The following is a 20,736-nucleotide window of genomic DNA, read 5'->3' on the forward strand; positions in this document are numbered from 1 at the left end:
CATTTAGAGGGCAGATAGACGGGTCAGTAGGTTACCGTGACAACCTGTGAGGGCGAGCAGGAGGAAACAAACACACTCTATCTTTAAAAAAGCAATTTATCCAAGCATGTTCCCCCAATACCAACGCTTCCTCCCAACAAAGCATGACATCATTTAACCAATTATTGACCAAAGTTTGTTTAGATGAACGGCGAGCTTCTGAGCGATGACTCATCTAAAATGTGATCACTAATATGACTCAAAGAAAAACGTTTCATTCTCATTCACCTGGGAATGAAAAGAAACAAATAAATGGAAAGAAATGTTGAATTAAAGCAGCAGGTAAATCATCCATCACCTGACCTTACAGTGACACCTGGTGGTGAGGAAGAGCAACAGCAACATGCCCTGAATGTACAGGATGGAACAACAGGATGAAACATTCCAAACATTTCCAAAATTCCACAGGAAATGTCACACGATGTCAAATGAAATATTATGACAATTATGAGAACATTGTGCAGAGCTGCTTTGTAGCACTTTAGTGAGCTTAGTGGGAGATTTGTGGGGAAAACATTGGAAATTCCACGTAAAGAAATCTGTTCTTTGAGGCCATAAACGTCTTTATAAAGCAAACGTGCTGCTGATGCCTTCACTGTCTCCACTGTGTGACTCTGTAGTGCAGCACAGAGACCTTATCGTGGCGGTCATGCTCATAATTCACATCCTCTCTGCTCTAATCTGTATTAGTGGGCGTCCATGAGGTCTGAAGGCTTCCTGTGATCTTCTTCTGTTATTTACTGCACGTATGCCAACATAATCTGTGTCTCTTTTCAGGTTTGGGACGCTGTAAACCATGTAAGCCCCCCACCACACACACACACACACACACACACACACACACACACACCCTCCCACTCATCATATTCTTCACCTATATGACTCTAGTAGTTTCGGTGTATTTGCTGTAACATTAATCCTTCACACACACACCTACACATCTGTCTCATGTGATTATTAATGTGTCACATCACATTCAGCGCTCACATCTGACAATCCAAGAATGACATGACAGCATACACAAGTGCACACAAAGAATAATACACACACACACACACACACACACACACACACACACACACACACACACACACACACACACACGTGGCTCATCCTCTCACACACACACAGATTCACATAAACATATTATAGCGGTATTAATCTGCTTGTACACTCATTTCTCTCACACACTTACATGTCTTCTCCCTCTCTCAGCTGCTTGATGTTGAGTGAGAAGGAACCTGGAAGTTACTAAAGCTTAGCAATCCATGAAAAAATACAGGGTCATTTCAAGGTCAAGAGTTGTCTCGTGTTATGGCATGCATGTGTCTCCTCTTGTATGGCCGTACAGTGTAACACATATGCAGAACACACACACACACACACACACACACTTGTGCAGACTCACACTGACAGCAGAGGCCTGGAGCTTTTTGTTACCCGGCCCTCTAACGTCCCAGCAGCTCTGCAGGCGTTTGGGGGTTAAGCTGTAGCTCTCTGTCCTCCTCATACCACGCCTCTGGCACGAACACCTGCCACGCCATGTTTAGCTCCATCTGGGGAAGCGCACACACACCCACACACACACACACACACTGCAGGACCTGGTGAAAACACTGTTATGAGTCTGAGCCACTTTGTTGCCTTTGTCCTCTCGTTAACAGAAGCTGCTGCTGCAACTGTTTTCCCTCCTGCTCATATAAATGTGAGCCATCGTTCCATTTCCACTTTTATGTCAAGGATGCACAGCTTTCCCCGTCATTTATATCCGAGCTGTTTGAATCATATATTGTCTGCGGCGGCTCCGTGCACACTGAGGTTCTCCTGTAGAGTCATATCCCTGTTCCTGGACTCTTCCCTGTCCAGCCTGCTGCCTCTGAAGTCTGGCCAGCAAGACTTCAGTCCAAACGTCTAACTGTGATTAATGTCACACAGATTGCAGTTAGAATCTTTACTGCAGTGATTCAGAACATCTGAGAAGAACGGCTTTGTTTACACCGACCGGCCTGAAGGTGAACAGAACCAAGCAGAGATCAGGCTGAGAGAATATGTTTTAATAACCACAGTAACTGTTTATGTTTGTGTTTATGTGAGACCTTTAGGCTGATCCCGGTGAGAGAAGGTTCACGAGGTGGAACATCTACAAGTCCACAGCTCCGGTGCCAACAAGTGAGCGTCTCTCAAACGTAGAGAGATTTCTACGCTTAAATCATTAAGACTTCAATTTATAGTTCAATAATTTAAGATTCTGAAGAGGACTTTCAAAGCTGCTCCACTTTATAAATGCACTTTGATTTTAGACTCAGACACACAACTGAAACCAAGAAATACAAGAAAATACCCTGTTAGACTCAGCCTGTGTGTGTGTGTGTGTGTGTGTGTGTGTGTGTGTGTGTGGACTAATAGCACAGCGATAACTGTCATCACATACGAGAGACGTTCCCTACTGCCGTGTGTGTGTGTGTGTGTGTGTGTGTAAGGCAGCACTTTGCACTTTAGCAGGAACGTGTAACAAATACAAATCCCAGCAGGAGGCCTGTTGGTAATTGCATGTTTATGTTTTATACAAACGCACAGCATGATACAAATTTGTGGGGACAGACTGTCTTCCAATGTGTTACAGAGATGGTGACTGTGTGTGTGTGTGTGTGGTGAAAGAATAGCCCAACATGAGGCCAGCTTTGTGTTCCCTCCCATGTGTCAGAAGGTTTCAGACTGCAATAATGGACGCTGTTTGCCCGGCATTATCACTGTTATTATTACCCTGGAGGCTCTCACAAACACACACACACACACACACACACACACACACACACACACACACACACACACACACACACACACACATATGGAGGGGCTGTTTGAGATGGACTGACTGACGAATATGAGAGAGAAGAGAAATAAGAGATGAGATGAAGGAAAGGAAATAAGTAGAAAGGGAAAGGAAACCTGGCTGTAAAAATGGAGAGAAAGGAGAGGAGATAAGTCACCTTATCTCCTTACCACAGTGGCACGTTGGAGGCTCTATCAGCTCTATCTCAGCTCTATTCACACCTCTGTGAAAACACAACAACACTGTGTGTGTGTGTGTGTGTGTGTGTGTGTGTGTGTGTGTGTGTGTGTGTGTGTGTTTACAGAGTTTAAGATGAAAGTTTGGACTTAAAAAGTAATGTCAGACTTTGACTGCATGGAGACGCTGACAAGACACATATGTGGTGTGGTCAGATCTCACGCACACACATTCACACACACACACACACACACACACACACACACACACACACACACACACACACACACACACACATTCACACACACACACACACACACACACACACCTGTGCAGAAAGCCGCTTGAACGCAGAGTCGCTCCAGTTTGAGACCTGAAGGAGATGTGGAGCGATAGTGCGGCAGAGAGGAGAGAGCGTCTGAGAGTGAAGCGGCGCTCTGTGCTTATCAGAGAGGAGAGCTGGATTGATGCTCACACACTCGGACATGGAGATAAAGCAGCCAGAGCGTCTTTATCAGGCCGCGACGCAAAGCAAGTGTGCTGCTGCTCTGACTAACAAAGATAAGCTGCAACATTAGAAGAAGAAGAAGAAGAAGATCCTCTCACCAAACCATTGATTGCGCAATAGCAAAAAACATTACAGTTAAACGCAATGACAGCATGATTGATTGTCCAGTGATTGATCCAAATGTAATTGTAATGATGAAGGTTTCCACACTGGGCTCAGTAAAGAAGAAGTAAAGAAAGTTAGGAGCAGATGTGTGTGTTTGACTTCTGCATCAGAGAGAGACATGGACTGTTGTTAGAGAGGAGACGTGTTCACTGGTGTGTGTCTGTGTGTGTGTGTGTCTGTCCTCATCCGTCCATTAGTGATCTGTGAAGACGAGCATCAGGAGGAAAAGAAGATGGAAGTGAGGAAGGACGTCTGAAAGTAAAAGCACCCAAAGGTAAATAAGAGTAAAGTAAACGTTGTGTCTGACGGCTCGAACAGAAGAGAGACAACCAAACATCAGGAGTGAGAAGCGTTCAGCCTAATCTGACTGCTGTCACCATCCTAGCTGAGGAAGAAGAAGAAGAAGCTCACACACACACACACACACTTCTAAAGGTCACACATCATGTCTACCTGCATGTAAATGCAAATGTTTGCTTTGTGGTGATTTGATCTTTGTCCCGGTAATAAATCAATCAAACGCTGCGGTGAATTGAGCTTAGAATCGGAACGGCTCAGTTTGAAGAAGCAAACGCACACAGAGACCAGACTGACATCACGGGACTCAAAGGTCAGAGCCAAACTGCTGCAGGTCGCTCCCTGATTTGGACCGATATGATGTCATCGACAACATCAGGGGAGGAAAGGTCTAAGTGGTAGAAAATTGTGTAGATGGACACAGATGGTGTTTATGAGAAATAAAGAGTAAAACAAGGAAAGAGCATGGGGCACAGAGAGACAGACATACAGACAGACAGGAGGTTGATCTTCTCCTGGAGGATTTTTCTTTTCTTCTTTTCCAGCCCACAGAGATACAAATGGAGAGAGGGAGGGAGAGACGGATCATTCTCCCTGTGTGAGACTGGAGGGAGGAGCAGAGAGAGTGAGTGACAATGAGGACGACCCCCCCCCCCCACAAACACACACACACACACACACACACACACACACACACACACACACACACACACACACACACACACACACACACTTCCTCCGAGCCCACAGAGAGATGAATTGAAAGCAGCGGTGGACCGTCTCATTGCTCCGTCTCTCATCTCGGTGGCAGGATCAGGATCGTCACATCTCCTTCCTGCAGAGCCACAGGTTAGAGCCTGAAAACTCTCTATCCCTCACCTGATCCTCCTGAGACCTGCACAACCCTGAACCCTCATCACAATCTGAAAGATACAACCGGGCAGATTACAACCCTTTCCTGCAGGAGTGATGAGATGTTTACTATACTAATATTTTCTAAAGATGGAAACAATGGAGAAGGATAAGAAGTAAAAGGAGAAGATGGGAGAGACAGGAGGAAGCTGGACATTTAGCACAGAGAGGGACAGTAGAGACAGTAGAGGGACAGAGGGTAGATAAGGAAGCATATAGGAGACAGAAGGATCTATAGATAAAGGATCCTAAACCACAGCAGAGAGCAGAAGACAGGATGATGAAAACTATTAAGAGAAGAAGATAGACAGTAAAGCAGAGGAAGCAGAGAGGAAGAGGTACAGTGAAGGAAAGGGGGCGAAAAGAGAGTGAGAAGAGAAATTATATATAAAGAGATGGAGAGTAAAAAAGAGGAAGAGAGAAGCTCCTCGTCTTTAAGCTCCACCATCATCTGACACTTCTATTATGAAGAAGGATGAGTGGGAGAAAAGTGGAATCTTAGCAGAAAAGAATTCTCACTCTCTCTCTCTCTCTCTCTCTCTCTCTCTCTCTCTCTCACCCTGTCCCTGTGTGCTAAATGAAAAAGCCGAGGTCTAATCTTTCACCCTTTCTGGTTGATTACCATTTTATCTTTCAATTACCAACAATCCTCCTCCTCTGTCACTTCTCTCTCTCTCTATTTTTATCTCCTTCTTATTTCCTTTCTAAGACTCCCTCCTTCGCTCTCTCGTCTCTCTCTCTTTCTCAGAGTCTGGTGCTGCTTCCACACAAACTTCTCTCCATGAAACAACAGAATGTGGCAATGTGGGGAAATTAGTAAATCAATCTGAGGTACCTGGTTTTGTTTTCCAAAATGGTGGAAGTCTCTTATTTAACCCCGTGTTCACTGTTTGTAAACCCATTGAAAGGCACACAAGGCCTTAAATTCACTTCTATTCATAACACAAAGCTACAGATATATGGTCATGTCCCTGGATGTCTTGGTCTTTGTCTTCCTCTGTGTGTTTGTGTTGGGTTGCAGGTTAACTGAGAGCCCAGGTGTCCTAGCAGCCCTGTTATTACTGTGTGGCACCTGCTCTGCATGTTTTACAGCCTCTGCTCCACCCTGCAGGTCTGTCTCATCTCTTCTCCCAGCCAGCAAACTGAGCAGTAGCAGAGCCTCCTCCTCCTCCATAGCCCCCCCCGCCCCCCCTCTTCGTTTGCTGGAATTGACCTAATAAAGTTCAGGATGTTGTTCCTTCCCTTGAGCCGGGCTTCTCACACCCCACACATTGATGACGAATGCTTCCAGACGCAGACGGCCTGATTGATGGTGATGGCTGTTGTGTAAGGTACAGACTCGCACTGATGATACGGTCCGTTGATAATGATGCGATGGAAACACACAGAATGCATCAGCGCCGCTCTGTGCTCTGCAGGTGTCTCTGCAGATGAGAATGTGTGTGTGTCAGCGTGTCCCCAGATGTATGTCCTCTTAGGGAAACCACAGTCAATGACCTGAGTAGTTGTGTCATTTTAATGGAACTTATCTGTGTGCTTGTGTGTGTGTGTGCGTGCTCAGACGTCAATCGCATGATGATCCTGACATCCTTGTCTCTTGCTTGATGAGGCGTGAGGATGAATGTTGCCGCTCCTGAAATGCTACCAGGAAGATGATGATGATGATGATGTTGATGGCAGGAATTACTTTGTGTTTGTGTGTGTGTGTGTGTGTGTGTGTGCGCGTAGCTCATAAAGCCTGTCTGACATGAAGATTAGTCTGATATGGTCCCATCTCAGCCCACCATACTCCATCCTCACGCTCTGATTGGACCTCATGTGTCCTTCCTCTCAGTAATGCAGCAGGAAATTGAGTTATTTCATAAACTGATATGAACAAAGCTCTTTGTAATTGATGAGATTCAGGGAACAAATTCTCAAATTGCTCGCAGTCCTTGTTTTGATTGAGTATTTTAATTAAAAACGCTCCTCATTCATCAAATATTCTGTTTTTGATTGAAATTTGTGTGGGAAAACCTGATGAACAGAACTGAGTCATTGGGCCAATCAGAACCAAGATGTTTCCTCAGTCATACAAGACAAGAAACGATTAGACAAGACAAGATACTGTAACCATGACCGTGTGTGTGTGTGTGTGTTTGTGTGTGTGTGTGTGTGTGTGTGTGTGTGTGTGTGTGTGTGTGTGTTGAGCGGTGCCGTTCAGTTTGAGGGGGAGGACTTATTACAGAACAAACGATTTTATAGATTTTTATTTTTTTCTAAAGTTTTCTTGAAGTGACTTTGCTTCTGACCCTCTGCTGATCCGTCAGGGTTTCTGTTCTTTCTCTTCATTATCTCCTGCTCCTCTTCCTCTCATTACTTCATTATTCCACCTCTTCCTTCCTCCTCCTCTTCCTCCTCCACCTCTCTACTCTGTGGGTGATGTCTTACACAGAAACACTGATCGTTCATCAACCGATACATTAACCTTCATTGCATTAGGGAAGAAGAAAGCAATCAGACTGAAAACCTCCCAAAAATGACTGTTTACAATGTCACCCACTGAAATCCTCACCAGGCCGGACTGAGATGTTCAGCGGATCTACTATTATCATAGTTTTGCAAAATCTTCTCTCCCCACTCCTACACATTGAAGCTAGGTTTAAGCGTTAAACAGCAGAAAGAAGCTACAGATGTGAAACAGGTCTGATTGTTGTTGATTTGTTAAGTTTGTGTGTCTGCACTCAATCTACTTGAATTGAGGAGAACTGTTTTTTTTCCTTGTGTCTAAAATAGTGTTATGTTATTTTTCTCATGTTTACATATCCAGATTAATGTCTTCTCTTGTATTTCAGATACTTGCCAGTTGCTCCAGAAGTAACTTTGTGTTTAAATGAGTGAGTATGAGTCACATGTCCTATTCTCATACTGATAACTGGGTTTACTGTCCTGTGTGTCTGTGGTATCATAGCGCCATCTGGTGGAGAGTCAGACAGGTCTGCAATAGAAGAACATGATCTGAAATGTAATGTTTTAAAATATATTCCTGACTTGATGTTGACGTTGTATAACACATCTGTATTATCCTGTTTATGTGAGGAGAGATCCAAACACTCGGGTTTACTTGACTTCCTTTATTCTCTGAGCATCGTCACATGGTGCAGCAAATAAGCAAATTAAAAACGTGTAGAATCAACCATCGAATGGCTCCTGATCATATACAGCTGTTTCTGTTGTCTGGGTTCATCTGACTTGGCCTTTTCATTTGGATGAGGGATGGATCTGGTCATCGGTTGCTCACAAATGATGAATCAGAAAAGGGCGCAAATAAAATGATGTCATACTGTAACATCGTCTGGGGTGGATGTTGAAATCAGACATAAATCAATCATACATTTCTATGGGGGTGACTGTTGTCAGGGGCAACCATCATCCCTCCCGGTTTCCATGGTCACTTTGATTAAAATGCTTAAACACTGAACAGGGAGTGAAGTTCAATGACAGCTGAGATCAAAATTTAGTCAATGGCATCAATAAAACTATAAAATGTTTATACAGTCATTTAAATATCAACTCTTTTTGTAAATATTCATCTAAAAGCTTCAGTCAAGTTAACCTTGAAAAATATGATGTAACCTCTTGGACATAGTGAGGATCGCAGGTTTTCCTGAGTGATGACTTCATAGCAAAATGATTTCAGACTTTCACTGAAGTGTCACATTCATGATGTCACACACACACACAGATATAGATTAACTGGACACATTAACTCGTCACATCCCAGTCCAAATTTTGTGCTGCCAAACCAAATCAGATCATTTTTACGTTTGTAATCTGATTCCTGTCTGACTTCATGTGCTTTGGTTGACGTCTCAGCTCTCTAACATAATTCTGCTCCACTCAGCTGAAGGGAGAATGTCTCCATTGAATTTCAGTTTAATAAAGGAAGCATAATGTTAATTAGACTTAGAACTGAAGTACAATTACAATGGAACTAAATTAAATTCATGTTCTGATTGCAGGTGCACCTTTAAACACCTTTTATATATTAACACTATATTTGAATTAGAATCAACCCTGCAGTTAAACTTGTAAATTCCAGTTCCATTTTCTTTATTAGACTACAAACAAATGATGTACATGACGGCGTGTGAATCAAAATGATGAAGAATGTGTTATGTGTTATCTCTAAACTGTAACAGACGAGCAAGAGGTCGGACATGTGAAGTACCCAGTGACTCAAAGCTCACCAGTCTAATAGTTTTGTTGTTCCAAAACTCTGACCTAATATTGAACCTTTTAAACTATGTACCTCTATATGAAAGGTTAGAAGCCCAATGCTTTATTGTAACTGTAATTATCCACAGTAAGAGCAGAGGACAAAGTGTCCCTGTGTCCGTCTCTGTACAACAATCTGTCTTTCCTCTCTGATAATGATCATGTTTCTTCCTCTTCTGTGCCGTATCATCACTGTGCTGTCTTTTGAAATATTGTGCAAATGCTCAAAGCTAAGCTGCTGCTGACTCACCAAGGCCAACTAGCCTTAGCTAGCCTTAGCTAGCCTCAGCTAGCCTCAACTAGCCTCAGCTAGCCTCAACTAGCCTCAACTAGCCTCAGCTAGCCTGGGCGCAGGTGTGTTTAAGCTTCAGAGCTGTGCGTCAATCAAAGTAGTAGTTCTGCAAAAAGATGCCGTGGATTCCTCTGAAGACGGGACAGTAGTTGTAGATGAGAGCTCTCTCTTCCTCTAAAGGACTGCTGAAGTTGTGCTGACTCTTCATGGCTGCAGAGGGAGAGGGGGGAGGAAACACACAAGGGGAGATGAAGGGATCCTCTAAGTGCCCCTTTAAAGAGGTAAGACAGCAGGAAACGCCCTCACTTCAGACAGAGTTTAGACATCAGAGAGACCCCTAATAACATACACACACACACACACACACACACACACACACACACACACAGGTGCCACTTGTACCTTCAGAGACGAAGAAGCTGGCAGTGTAGAAGGAAGCTCTGACAGCAGAGACGGTGTGAACCATGCCAGGCTTATCCACCCACTCAAAGGGGCTTTTCTCTGGGTGCCACTGCACAGCGTAGAAGGGGTAACGGTTAGCTGAGGCAGAGACAGAACACAGGAAACGGAGAGTCAGGGGAGGATTTGACTGTTTTATCTCTCAGTGTTTAGTTGTATGTGTAGTAAAATTGCTTGCAGCCATCTTGACCAAGAGTCAAGAGATTCTGTATCTAACTAAATACAGGATAAAGACACTAAGTCACCATCATTACAATGGTTCTTAATATTGGATCTTAATATTCATCATCAACTATGAAGATGTAAACTACAGGGAATCTGTTAAGTGAAAAAGGTTTAAACTCTCAGACGTGTTTGCTTTACATTGAAATGCTGCTCAGTGAAAGAGATCCAGACCCTCTGTGGCGCTGACAAAGGATGAGTGAATTGTTATGAAATCTCATGACTGACAGGCAGGCAGGCAGTGAGGAAGACTACCTTCCATGGTGGAGATGAAGTCCCTCTTCCCATCGGTGTTTGTGGACAGAATCTTGTAGAATCTCTTCAGCTTGGCGTTGCGGCTGTAGTTCTGTTGGTACAACAATTGAAGTTTCATGAGCTCTGCCTCCTTTGTGTGGAACCAAATAAAACGGTACAGTTCAACCCTTCAGATACATGTGACTTTTGTTGTAATGGAAACTGATCTTGTGTGTGACTGTACCAAAGCTGTTGAATAGACTAAAGACAATCCCTGCATTGTTCCAGGCATGGACGGGAATCGAACCCATGATCTTTGGTTTACGAGACCAACGCCTTGCCACTTGGCCACCACGCCTGTTGCCATACTGTCCGATCACGTTGGATTGATGGCAGCTTGTTGGACAGGAGGTGATGGAGTACCTGTATGGACAGACTCCAGCTGTGGAAGTTGGCAGTGATGTTTTCCTGAGCGAGGGACTGCAGGAGATCTTTGGGGAAACTCCGGAACAAACGGCTAGACTGGGCCGCTAGAGGATGAGCACACACACACACACACACACACACACACACACACACACACACACACACACAGTGGGAGGGAGACATATCTTTCATTATAACAGAACTCAATCTTTCAATTTCATGTTTAATGGATCAAACTACTTGGATTGTGTTCATTGTGGTCTTCTATTTTGTAGCTACTTATTTAAAGCATTTCCATTATATTTTGTTCAACTAAATTTACCTGAATGGTCTAATTAAGCCTTTGTAAGCTTCCTGAATGGCAAACAAAGAAAGGAGGTAGCTGCCTGTGATGTGAGTCGTGTGTTTGGAGAGGATAAAGACAAACGGAACCTCAAAAGCATCAGGAAAGGAGCAGGAAAGAGGAGGCTACCTGGGGTGAGAGTGAGCGGCAGAGCCACGGCCTTGGTGTCTGTGAGGGTGAGCAGGTACTTGTTAGCTGCGAGCACAGAGAGCTGCTGGAAGCCCTGGCAGGTTCCCCAGATAGGGAAGAAGTCTCCAGCATCGTTAGCCTGCAGTGGAGAACAGAGTGAATATAAGACTGGTGTGAGTGAGGGGGGGTTATTACGCTGCTCGCCACTGTTCTGCATGTACTAGTACAGATGAACCCCTCACCTTGAGAGCCAGGTCATAAAAGATCTTTGCAGCTCGACTAAACTCGGAAGTCTGAATGTCCACGTCTCCTCCAGGCAGCAGCAACCTGCACACACACATCGCATGACATAATAACGTGTGTGCTACTTATGAAGAGGAAGATTCACATGCAGGACAGAGGAGCAAAAGCCTGGACAGGAGGGTGAGTCCTGTGGTCTGGGTTGTGAGTTTCTATTGTTCTGTTGTTATCAGTGAATCTGTTATCACCCGTTATTCCGGTTTAATTAGCAAAGTGTATTTATATCTTTCTCACATGAGTCTCTATGAAAGCGGAGCAATGGAATTATTGTTCCTAGCTTACAGAAGCGGTTGAACTGGACAGACTAGAAAACAAAACAGTAAACTCACCCATTTATTGTGTTAAATATCTTTGTGTATTCTTCTTTTGTGAGACTGATTCTGGTGAACAAAGAGCACACACACACATACACATAATATGGTTAAAGAAATCAACAGACAGAAACAGAGACTGTTATTCTCTTTTGTTTAGTGCAGCATATTAATGTCAACTTAACCAAATGTCAACTGCTTTATGTATGATAAATCTGAAAGAATGAAAATTAAAAAAGAACAAACAAACACGTGCATGAAGTTTAGATAAGCGTTTGAATGTGATAATTGATCTAACAAGCAGAACGCAGCGATCCAGAGAGTTAAGTGGAGCTCCTCTCCCCCTCATACCTGATAGGAACCACCCTGGCACCGGCTCCCTCCAGGTATTTGACATAAGAAGCTGCAATGTAGGAGGAGCCCTGGGCAAAGCGGTCATCTGGAAGGTTCTCCTGTGCCAACACACCTGACAAGCACATGGACAACAGATACACACAGGTGAGCGGGCATCATGATCCAGCTCTTTGGACTTCACGATGGAGAACAAAGAGGCAATAGGAGATTAAAGCTACATCACACATGAAAGAAACACTGAATCCTCAATATTCAACAAGAACATCAAGTGACTACGACGATTGTTTTCAGCTGATACATTTGATTGTTTTAAGAACATTCAGCACAGAGGAACCAGATAAAGAGTCTTGATACAAACACCTCATCACGGTGACTTGGTTCCTCTCTGTCACACACTGCATGTCACACACTCAACCACAATGCAGTCGGCTCTGACCACAATGACATGAGCAGTTTGATCTTCCTCTGCTGTCACAAAACAAGTCTGTTATTAAAGACACCATTACAAATTCTTAAACTCGAGAAAACCAAGTAGACTGAGGGAGGTCGGGTCTTTGGGTGGGATTTCTTCCCTTTTGGTTTTCCTCCTCTCTCTCCCTCTTAGTGTCTCCTCTTTTTGTTGTTGTTGTTCCTCTTTTTCTCCACCACAGCCCTATGATGATGATCTGTAACTGCCTGCACTACTGTATGATGTCATACTGCATAAACTGTACCTATGACTCATCAAACCAACAACACTGATCGTCCCCTTGTCTCCTTCTACATTTTGTCCATGTGTGTATCACACTCCACAGGTCCCAGTCAACATCTCTTTCTTTTCTCTGCCTCCGTCTATCTTTATCAAAAAGGATCTCTAAATGTCCCATAACTGTACGCTCAGTCGTGTCAAATGCTTTCTTCAATAAACAACAACAAATGTACTGGTGAACTCCACCTCTGGCTTCTTCAGGATGCTGGCTCCAGTCTTCAGTCTTTTCTCTACTATACACTTGTTACAGCAGCAGAGTACTTAGAGTGTTTGGAGAGTAAGTTGAGAGACAATACATCTGTGAGTCTTTGGCTCTTTTAAATGTTCCGTTTGTCTTAGTCTCTGCTTTTTACTTTCAGCCTCCACACCTGAGAAAATGAAGTCAACTTTCCTTCACAGCTTGTAAATTCACTGCTTGATGTTGCATTAGGAAACATTTAAAGTCGTTATGTTGTATCTGATATGTTAATATAATATCTTCTCTCTTCTTTCAGGCTGGACGCTGAGACACAATGAACGTCATAAAAAAAGAATAAACAACTATAACAATCAGGAGACATTCTATTTGCACGTATATGACAAATGCTAAGAACACACACTCCACACCTACACATACGCACATACACACGCATCCCCGGTTTCTGGAACGTTGTTCATTCGGGTCCAAGTCCGACATACTTGCAGCCTGATCTTACCGATTATTGGCCGGTAGTTGAGCTGCTGGTTCCCCCCCGCAGCGCGCACCGGCGGCGGGTACAGACAGGCGGCCAGCACCGCCAGCAGCGCGGCTGCAGCCCGGCGACACATCCGGCAAACTGCACAAAACCGCCGCAAGTCACAGCGGGCTGAGCGGCTAAGATCACCGGGGACACGCCGCGGATCAGATCACGTGGAGGAGACACGGGATGGCGGAATGGCTGGATGGATGGAGGGAGGAAGAGATGCTGCTTCACTGTGAGTATGGAAGAGGAAAAGTGTGGTTATCCTTCCTCTCTCTCGCTCAGTTCTGCCTTTACGTGCCACTGCTCCGCCTGGTCACGTGTTCTCTCCCTCCCTCCCTCCTCCTCTTGATCAGGCTGATGTCCTGATCCAGAGGCGGACTTAGTGCTTTGGAGCCGTTGCACAGGTGTGGGGCCCCCTCCAGCCTTTTGGACACAAACAGTGTCTCTGCTAGTTTATAAACCTGTAAAGCCAGTTTGTAAACCTGAGGCTGAGATCACTTTGTGGTCCCACTCTCGCTCCTCCCTAGTCGATCCATTTCTGAGTCAAAGGTGGCACAATTCAATTCAAAGGAGCAAATGTAATATATCATTATTTTATTCCCACACACTCTTCTTGACTGTTTGTATTGAGGACTTGTGGATGTCTCAGTTGGATCCATGGTGGCAGCACACAGAGCTGCTGAAACGCTGCTGTGTCATGAGAGAAGAAACAAATACTCCATCTGCACCGTCATCCATCATCCAGGTCCTCCACATGCTCACACGTCCTGGAGGAATCATTTCAGCTCTGCAGCACCTTAGGGTTAGTTTCAATGTTCTGTGTACAGAGAGCACAACTGTATGGGTGTGTGTGTGTGAGAGAGAGAGAAGGATTTCATGTGTCTATTGAAGTATGTGCGTATGTGTGTTAAACTGATGATGTCATGTGTGTGTTATCTTTCAGCACCGCAGCATTGCTCTGGTTTGTGTGTGTGTGTGTGTGTGTCTGATAGAAGATGGAGGCTATGTGAGAGTGAACCAACGTCTTTCCTGTGCTGTGTAGGTGTGTATGTGTGTTGAATGATGTCATCACTCTGTAATGCAGGTGGTCCATGAATCCATGGCTGTGGTGATATTGCAGAGGAATCAGACGTGCTGTCTGCAGATCAACCATCAGAGGGCGCCCTCCACCACCAAACACCACTCAGACCTTAGAACAAGCGTTTGTGTGAATATATATTTGTGTGTGTGTGTGTGTGTGTGTGTGTGTGTGTGTGGCAAAAACAGTCCCCACTATCTCTGCATGCAGGTTTACTTTTTCCAATTTTACTATAAACTGCAGTCAATTTGTCTTGAAGCGATACGACTCTGCTTCTTCTCTGACCACCACCAAGTAGAGAAGTTTAATTCCTATTTCCTGTGTGTATTAAATATTTCATTGTGAGCCTCTAACCAGAAAAAAACAGTCAGCGGCAGAGTGAAAGGATCGACCCTGCAAAGGAACCTGCATCACCTGCCTGAAGAGCTGCTGACTCTGGGTCACTGTGTGTGTGTGTGTGTGTGTGTGTGTGTGTGTGTGTGTGTGTGTGTGTGTGTGTGTGTGTGTGTGTGTGTGTGTGGTTAGTTTGAAACCCTTCAATGCCTTCAAGGTTGTTGTGGCTGAATTGCAGTGAAATGGAGAAATGGGGAAACAATTGATGAACATACTTGACAATTACAAAGTATTATGAAGTAAAACAGAATTGAATTGAACTCCTCCTTTCTCCTATCCAACCAACCAGCAGCACATTGCTCACTAACACCACACCATCAATACAGATAAGTTTGAAGGGTTTGGGACTTGAACTAGGTATCACCGTCAGTTCAGACAATGGTTCAGAGTCTCAAACTGTGTGTCAGGTCTTTATAGGAGAGGCTTCAGAGTCTTCATGGGGCCTCAGAAGCATCACGAGGTCATCTGCCCCTCGCTCAGCTTGCTTGTTTGAGTATAAATCCTCCCCTGCATATATATACTGTACCTGCCCACTGCAACAAACCTTACTAAGCTTTAATGTCAGTGTCCTTCCTCTGCCTGAGGGTAGTTCAGTTTGTGCTAATGGACACACACACACACACACACTCACTGGACTGAAGGGGAAAAGCACCTCAGTCATCTGCAGTATAAACAGTATACGCTCTGCTGTAACTCCACAGAGACTCACTCAGAGAACAGGCAGGAGGGCAGAGGGACACCGGGACTGTTTGGGTAAATTTTCCACGACTCTGAGTTAGATCAAGATAAACGATGAGATAGTGCAGTAGTTTATTCCTATACGACACTTACAACAGCACATAGCTCAACAAACAGGTCATTCTCGTTGCCCTGCAGTTCCTCTTCCACGTCTTTACCTTGTGAATAATGGAATCCCGGTGTTTTGATGATGAAGCTGCCACTGAACCGCACTGATCACCTGACAGAGACAAAGACTGTACAGGTGGCAGTTGTCGTCTTTGTGCGTCTGTGTGATAAAGAGGGACATGACTGATGCTGGCAGCGTGTGGAGGCGGGGTAATAGAGAGACACATGCACGACAGAAATGCTTTCATGATTGTGAGAATTCAAAGATGTCATGTGAAGCTTCTATTATGTGACCAAAGGACCAAAGCAGAGTGTTGCAACCTGGCATCACTTTATCTCACAGTGCAGTCGGATATGAGAGACAGTGGGTGACCCTGCTGGTGGGTCTGCATGTTTTAGCTCATTAACCAGGGAGCCAATCTGTTGAACTAGCCTTTGCTGTGGCAATCAAACTTGCAGATTTTAAATGAGGTGGAGATCATCACAGAGAACAGCCGTTATGTTCCGCCGTCATTATCATTTGGTGCTGCTGCAGCTGTGAGCAGGTCTCCATAACGTCTCCTCTGTGGTGCGTTCAAGGATGCTTCTAAAGAGAGCTGAGAGCTGATACTCATCTGAACTGAACTCATGATGAGTCTGAAAATAAAACCCCTACGACAAACAGGATGCAAACACGTACACATCTTCGATTACATAGGCGCTTTCAGTGACGTACAGCTCTGAATACAACACAAGCAAAGAGCTTAGACCTGAATGAGGGCGTTCAGGTGAGGGGGGCCATACAGGAGGCTGCTTTGTAGGGGAGCATCAAGGACTTGAACTTGACGAGGGCCAATGGAGGGATGTGACCAGAGGAGTGATGTGTGCTGGTTTGGTTGAAGAGCAGACGAGCTGCTGCGTTCTGGATCATGTGTAACACCTCCTTAACCAGTGAGGCAGAGGAGTGAGAAGACAAGAGCCTGGACCAGGAGCTGAGCCGCAGACAGGTAGGATCTGCTTTTCCTAAAGTTGTACAGGTCAAATCTGCATGACTGAGAGGCTGCAGAGCTCCAGGCACTAAGACTGTTGTGTCTGTGGGAGTGAGGTTCTGAAATCAGGGGGAACTAAGACATTAACGTTTTCCTTCTTCTAATCTATACACTCTCTGTAAAGAACTGTCTGATATAACCCGAGTGAACAACATGTGCATATAAAGTATGGTTTTCTGCCTGAAGGCTCCAGACGTGGCTCAGAGGCAGAGGCAGCGTGTCTAATGAGCGGCTCACAGGCCTGGAAGCTAATGGAGGATCACTGGAAGCTGGACAAGGAGAAAGCTCTCAGACGGTGGGATGAAGATCCAGCTCAGTCCTCCATGGAGAGTTAGTACAATGGACTGGAGACGAGTCCAACTCCAACTGAGGATCAGAACTTCTGTGTGTCTGTGTTTGTTTTATTTGATGTGATTTCAGTGAGGCACAAAGTGAAGAAGTGGAGGGAAAGACTGAGGAAGATGTTCAATCAACTCTGGGTCATGTTGTTGACGAATGATCCAATATTTGGGAGAAAGAGAGAGAGAGAAAGAGAGGGGGAGACACAGGATAGAGAGGGGGCGAGGGAGAGAGAGAGGGGGAGAGGGAGGGGGGAGTAAGAGAGAGAGAGAGAGAGAGCGTTGGTGCCGCAGAGGGACAGACGGTCACACTGGTTGTCAGCGGGGTCGTTACCGGAGACTGAGGAGCCGTTGCGCGTCATTTACCAACACACACCGGAGCACAAAGCAGAGGAAACAAGTAAAAGATTGAGGAGAAGTCGCAGCAGCACCGGGGGTTCGGTCCGTTCCGCCTCCCTGCCACCACCTCCTCCGGACAGGATCTACTGCCCTCCTCCTCCTCCTCATCACCAGCAGCACCGAGCCCCATCACCATCACACTCCTCTGTCCTCTCGACACCATGCCAGGCTGGAGGAGGAACCTCACTTTCTGTCTGCAGCGGATGAACGAGGAAGGTAGGAAGACGACATGAATGAACGCGCGCGCGCGCGCGTGTGTAGTGTTGTACTTCATTCTCAGCGGCGTGGACACACACTCTGAACATGTGTGGCGCATGTTTGTGTTTGTGTTGAGTGTTTTCTCTGGAACACAAAGAGCGCGTGTTCATGCTCACGTGTTGGTCTGATTAAGAGGCACCTGCAGCTTCATGGTGCGTATCTGTGTGAGTGTGTGTCTGTGCGTATGTGTGCGTGCCTGCCTGCGTGTGTGTGTGTGTGTGTGTGTGTGTTTATGCTTATGCGCGCGTGTGCGTGGACACGCTTGGAACGTTGTAGCCGCGCGCAGTGCGCACACGTGTCACCGCGCGTTTGATCCGCCGCCCCAGCAGCGCGATGCGCGAGGCTGCACTGGAGCTGGCAGGTCAGGGTGCGTGTGCGCGAGCTGGGGTGCGCGCGCGTGTTTGAGAGAATAAGACTTAAACACGGAGAGAGAGGGGGCGGAATAAAGGGGAGAAAGAGCGAGAGAGGGGGGAGAGGGAGAGAGAGGTTATTGTTATCACAGCTTGTGTGTGTCTACAAATTTGAATGAGTGCAACTGTGAGTGTGTTACATGTGGAAGGGGGGGGCTGTAACAATGGATGTCAGATTGGGGGGGTTGTAGCTTCAGTATGATGGACTGAAGTGGAGAAACCCCTGACTCAGCAGGTCTGGAGCCTTCATGGACCTTTGGATCTCAAGTTGCACCACAATCAAAGTTCAACTTCTTGTGTATATTCCCTCATAGATTGGCGTTATGCTGTGATGGTTACCAGGGTTACCCCAGGTGCTGTAGTCCTGAGGGCGGGGGTGCAGTGCGGGGGTTAGGAGGTCTAGTTGTTTTGATTTATTTTATTTTCCTTTCAGCTCGGGTGCTGCAGGGGAACGATTCAGCTGCTGCACCTAAAGCCTAGAACGGGAGGAAAGCCTGTAAATCATGATGTTTGTGTATGAACGTCTCCACACTGCTGCACACTGAACATATCTGTGTCTGACTGATACACCTGAGGGGCGCTAGAGGCTTTTCAAGGTGTTTAGCACAGGGATGTAAGGGATATAAGGGAGAGCCGGGGCCATGGACCGGGTAAGTGATTGCAAATATCTCCAGAACACTTTCCTGGTTGAAGAGACTTGAAAATCATGAAATGTTGTAAAACATAAGAGTATCATTCGTTTCTCGCAGCACACTCCAAAAAACCCACAAAGAATATGCAAATGAGTCTGATAACAGATGATAAAGCCGCTCTGGTTTGCTTATCTCTGCACACAGATATTAACACACTGTTACGCTGTTGTTTACTGTTGACTGACTGCGGAAGTGGAAAATGAAAATATGAGGGGCTTTGGAGTTTTTATCTGTTATTTCTGCTGCTGTTGCTTCAGTCTAGAGTGCCTGCATTGAAGAAAACTCACTTTTCTTAGACTTGTGAGGAGCAACATCACTGAACATTACAGTGTGTGTGTGTGTGGAGAGAGCGACTATGCTATTTGCTTATGATTTGAGAGAGAGAGAGAGAGTTGTTGGTAGTAAAGAATTTGGAGCAACGGGGGTTTCCATCCAATTGGCTGAGCAAACTGGTATCTAGAATTTTGGAGAGTTTGGAATGTAGCTATTAAAATATCTCTCTCACTAGAATGCCAAACAAGCCATTAATATATTAACTTAAGTGCTGGCTGACTGACTGACTGACTGACTGGGTCCTTATCAAAGCTTCTTCCTTTGCCGCCCACAGAGTTGCTCAGCCTGTTTCTGTTAATTCACCTACATTGTTCGGCTCGTTAACTTTTATCCAATCACAGATCAGAGCTGGTGATTGCTCCGTAAGTCACTCTCACACTGCCTGCTAGAGACGGTGAGTTAAAGAAGTGTTTATAAAGTCTTATTAGTGTAAAGTAAAGCTGTTTAAGGTAGAATTATGAGTAAGATATTGTTTAATGCTGGTGTGCACAGAGTAGTCCTGCTGTTGTTGTCATGCATGTCTTGTAATAGGAACAGTGAGGAGGCCTGATTGGATCTGTGTGGATGGCTGCATAAAGAGAAGTGTTGCATTGCGTGTGCTCGCTTGTATAACGGCCACTGTGTAATGCATTTATAAGCAGCTCAACCAACGCCACCGTGTGGTTCAACCAAATAGCATCTTGTGTCCATGTTGACGGACAGATTTTGGGATAAACAAGATTGCCTGTGTGTTTATGTAAGGAAGAGAGAGAATATTGTTGTGTGTGTGTGTGTGTGTGTGTGTGTGCGCGTGTGCGTGTGACACTCATCCATCCTTGGGGACGCATTAAAGGCTGCAAATTACAGCCTGTGTGATCTGCATGAAAGACACGGATAATGAGAGTGTGTGTGAGGAAGAGCAGGAGAGACAGACAGGCAGACAGGCAGAAGGCAAAGGAATGCATAGAGAGAGTGGGAGTGGAGAAACGAAAAGAGGCAGATAAAGGAAAAGTGTGAAGGAGAAAGATAGGCCGGGCTTCCAGTGCTTATCACTCCAGGGAGGAGATCCAATTAATTAGGAGACTAGAAGAACAAATAACTCTAATGTGGCACTGGAGGGGGAGTGTGGCTGTCTTGGTGTGTGTGTGTGTGTGTGTGTTATCAATAGTTACTGTGCCTCACCTTTAACATCTGTTCTATAATTGTTGAAATGTGAGTATTATTGAGCCGATCATCTGGAACAACACTGCGTAA

At 45.2% G+C, this 20,736-nt stretch overlaps 1 protein-coding gene and 1 non-coding gene across 2 annotated transcripts; both read right to left on the reverse strand.

The window, feature by feature from the left end:
* Positions 1-8,038: 8,038 nt before the first annotated feature.
* LOC143016603 (gamma-glutamyl hydrolase) lies at positions 8,039-14,029 on the reverse strand. Its single transcript, XM_076171000.1, has 9 exons — positions 13,702-14,029; positions 12,256-12,370; positions 11,923-11,973; positions 11,536-11,620; positions 11,294-11,432; positions 10,819-10,925; positions 10,417-10,507; positions 9,883-10,020; positions 8,039-9,690 (listed from the first exon to the last, which is right to left on the reverse strand). The coding sequence occupies exons 1-9, from the start codon at positions 13,811-13,813 to the stop codon at positions 9,569-9,571; spliced, it is 960 nt and encodes a 319-aa protein (XP_076027115.1). The 5' UTR covers positions 13,814-14,029; the 3' UTR covers positions 8,039-9,568.
* Positions 10,682-10,753, reverse strand: trnat-cgu (transfer RNA threonine (anticodon CGU)). The gene has a single exon. It is a non-coding gene; the product is annotated as a tRNA-Thr (tRNA).
* Positions 14,030-20,736: the final 6,707 nt, after the last annotated feature.

The sequence above is a fragment of the Genypterus blacodes genome, unplaced genomic scaffold (genome assembly GCF_046128005.1).
Source record: "Genypterus blacodes isolate CSIRO-AG114 ecotype Tasmania unplaced genomic scaffold, CSIRO-AGI_Gbla_v1 ptg000239l_1, whole genome shotgun sequence".
Classification (NCBI taxonomy): Eukaryota; Metazoa; Chordata; class Actinopteri; order Ophidiiformes; family Ophidiidae; genus Genypterus; species Genypterus blacodes.

Bases quoted from the DNA above. Each gene is read 5' to 3' on its own strand.
- LOC143016603 (XM_076171000.1), bottom strand. From the start codon at position 13,813: ATGTGTCGCCGGGCTGCAGCCGCGCTGCTGGCGGTGCTGGCCGCCTGT. The intron at 12,371-13,701 runs GTAAGATCAGGC...TGTGCTTGTCAG, and splicing joins CAACTACCGGCCAATAATCG to GTGTGTTGGCACAGGAGAAC. The intron at 9,691-9,882 runs GTACAAGTGGCA...CTCCCTCTGCAG, and splicing joins CAGCTTCTTCGTCTCTGAAG to CCATGAAGAGTCAGCACAAC.